The following is a 2,674-nucleotide window of genomic DNA, read 5'->3' as shown; positions in this document are numbered from 1 at the left end:
TTATCCTCCCCCTGAATACAGCACAGATGTCACATTACAGAGACTCTCGACACAACCTCTGCTAATGAAAGTATCATTACGCTGATGACACACTTTGTCAGTTCTCTGTAAACTTACTTAGCTTCTGGGTCATATTCAGCCCAGATCCTCTTGAATTCGTCCAGATGATGCGGCCCCAGGATCGACCAGTCACGCGTCAGGTAGTCAAAGTTGTCCATGATGACAGCCACAAACAGGTTGATGATCTGGGGAAAATCAATGTAATCCATTAGAGATTGCTTGTTTCCAATTATAACTTCTAACGTCATTCAGTGAAATACTATAAAATGTAAAACTGAATGTAACAGAGACAAACTCAAAACCTAGTATATTGCTGGACTGCGTAATAGGCTATTTGCATTCTGCCTGGTGTCAGCCGGTTTCAGCTTCACTTTTACAGTAAAAATGTAAATCTTTCTCATACTGTCTCTGAACTCACCAGGAAGGCACAGAGCATGTAGAAGCTGACAAAGTAAATGATGGCAAACTGGCTGCCACATTCTTCATTGGTCGTGCTGTTCTCGTTGGTTGAGCCCTTCTCACATGGCCGATTGGGCGAGCACGCCAGCATGATCTCCTGCCACGCCTCGCCTGTTGCACATCTGACAGACGCACACATGCACGCACACGCCCACACGGATATGCACACAGATCGACACAAATATGCATGCAGAAAAGACGCACACATATAGATACACCAAAGAAACATGTAAAGGCACACACATGCATAGATGCGCACATGTGGGCATCAGTGCACCAGCATGGAGTCACATGTGCATTTATGCATTGACACACACATGCATGGATGTGTGCGCGTATGCATATAAGCACACAAGCGTATAGTAACACACATAGGTACAAAGACAAAAAGAGGGAGAGATACACACATAAACACAAGTGTTAGAGCGTGAGCAGCATAAAAAAAGGTTATTCATGTCCTGATACACTGAATTCACAGAGCAGAAGTAAAGAAAATATTTGTTATTTCATTGTACTGTAGATTTCAGACTTCAGTGCTATTAAGCTTTTCAACTCTGTCTTTACTGTTTCTTGCAATCATTTTGGTGGGGTTTGCTACTATCTATCTATTAGTTAGATAGATTAGATTTTAAATATGTAGTAGCAGACATGAAGTATCCAAGTTTCTCTGAATAGAAGCTGAATACTATGAAATATTCCATGAAGGGGACAGTCCAGAATCTGAAAGGATAGAAATGGTGCGTTTTATTGTTTTATGGCAAAACTTTTACAAAAACATCAAATCATTTTAAAATGCATACTACTGAATTATATGTGATCCATCTTTTTGGTTTCTGTGGTTTTTTTTTGCTCCCTGCATGGAATCTTACCATCGCCGCAACCACATGGGACAGAGAGGTTTCTGGGAGTGGATTCAGGCAGTTAAATGTATTATCAGTTCAGTCCTGTGATGATTGTGCAGAAGGTGTCCTCCTCAGTGGACCACAATACTTTGTGGTAAAGCAACTTCAAGTTTACAACATTAGCTAACTATTGAACATGGAGGTGGACAGAGTTTGGACGCCGCTGAAGATGCTGAGTAACTGTCGAATCTACATCAGATCATTGGTGATATTATGGGGATGACTTCTACATATTTAAAGCTGGAGCCTTGACAGTAACATGGTCTCATAGCACAAACTGACAGAACATTTTCACACAGAATCAACTGAAGTTACAGCTTGACACTTACAGATACCTTGGCATTTAATTAAACCACTGTCATAAAGTGATAAGCTCTAATGTAAAAATATACAAAACCTTTCAGGGTAAATGAAAGGGAGAAATAGAAGAGAATGATAATACAGAGAGTGCAGAAGATGTTTATTTGAATCCATGAACAAAGAGTAGATATTTAGAGAAATGGGAAGGAGGAAGATGAGGGAGGAAAAGCACATACTTATGATGATGATGAACAGGGTAGTAATCTTCCTCACCTGAAGAGCAGCAGCACTGCCTGAGGGAACGTCTGGAAATTGTTGTTCCTGTTGATCTGCGTGTTATCCTGCAGCGCTATCTTACCAAACATCTGCACAAGAGGGAAGTAAGTAGTCACAGCACACAGCAAAGGATGTCAGCGTTGACAAGAGGAAGTCAATCAGAATTAGAGGCCAACTGTCCCCAGCAAATCAAATCAAAGTGTCTCCCGCTCATCATCAGTGACACAAACTATACAACGGCTTGTGGAAGAGACAGAAGGACAGACAGACAAAGACAGTAACTACATATCAACAGCTAGAGGGGGAAGAAAAGTGGAGAAGAGGAGGACGATGTGACCAAACAGGAGCTGTAGATGACAAGACTCCAGGAGGACAGACACAGGACGAAAGGCTTGCTAAAGGAGAAATGAAGAGAGAAGAAAACAAGACAGGCAGGGAAACACGGGAACAAAACGACCGCTTACCTGCATGCCGATGACAGCGTATATGAAGAATAGCATCACTATAAGCAGAGCTACGTAGGGCAGAGCCTGAAGAGGAGAGAGACACATCAGTGACACGTTGTCTACATTAAATATCCTGCACCTAGACTGGAGTTCATTCACTTTCATTCAAATCTCACACATCCAATTCGTCTACAGTTGATTTAAGAGATAATTGCTAAAAAAAAAAAAAAA

General features: G+C 41.4%; 1 protein-coding gene across 1 annotated transcript; it reads right to left on the bottom strand.

Moving 5' to 3' along the window:
- Positions 1-117: 117 nt before the first annotated feature.
- LOC111652674 (voltage-dependent L-type calcium channel subunit alpha-1D-like) lies at positions 118-2,527 on the bottom strand (the record flags this gene model as incomplete). Its single annotated transcript, XM_023403020.2, has 4 exons — positions 118-245; positions 479-641; positions 1,995-2,086; positions 2,462-2,527. Coding segments are annotated over 4 exons (449 nt in total), but the record flags the coding sequence as incomplete, so codon positions are not given.
- Between the last annotated feature and the right edge of the window lie 147 nt (positions 2,528-2,674).

This window comes from Seriola lalandi, unplaced genomic scaffold, assembly GCF_002814215.2.
Source record: "Seriola lalandi dorsalis isolate HSWRI2012SDOR001 ecotype SW California unplaced genomic scaffold, Sedor1 jcf7180001973695, whole genome shotgun sequence".
NCBI classification, from domain to species: Eukaryota; Metazoa; Chordata; class Actinopteri; order Carangiformes; family Carangidae; genus Seriola; species Seriola lalandi.
Note: the sequence above shows the minus strand (reverse complement) of the source record. Positions and strands in the feature narration are given on the sequence as shown.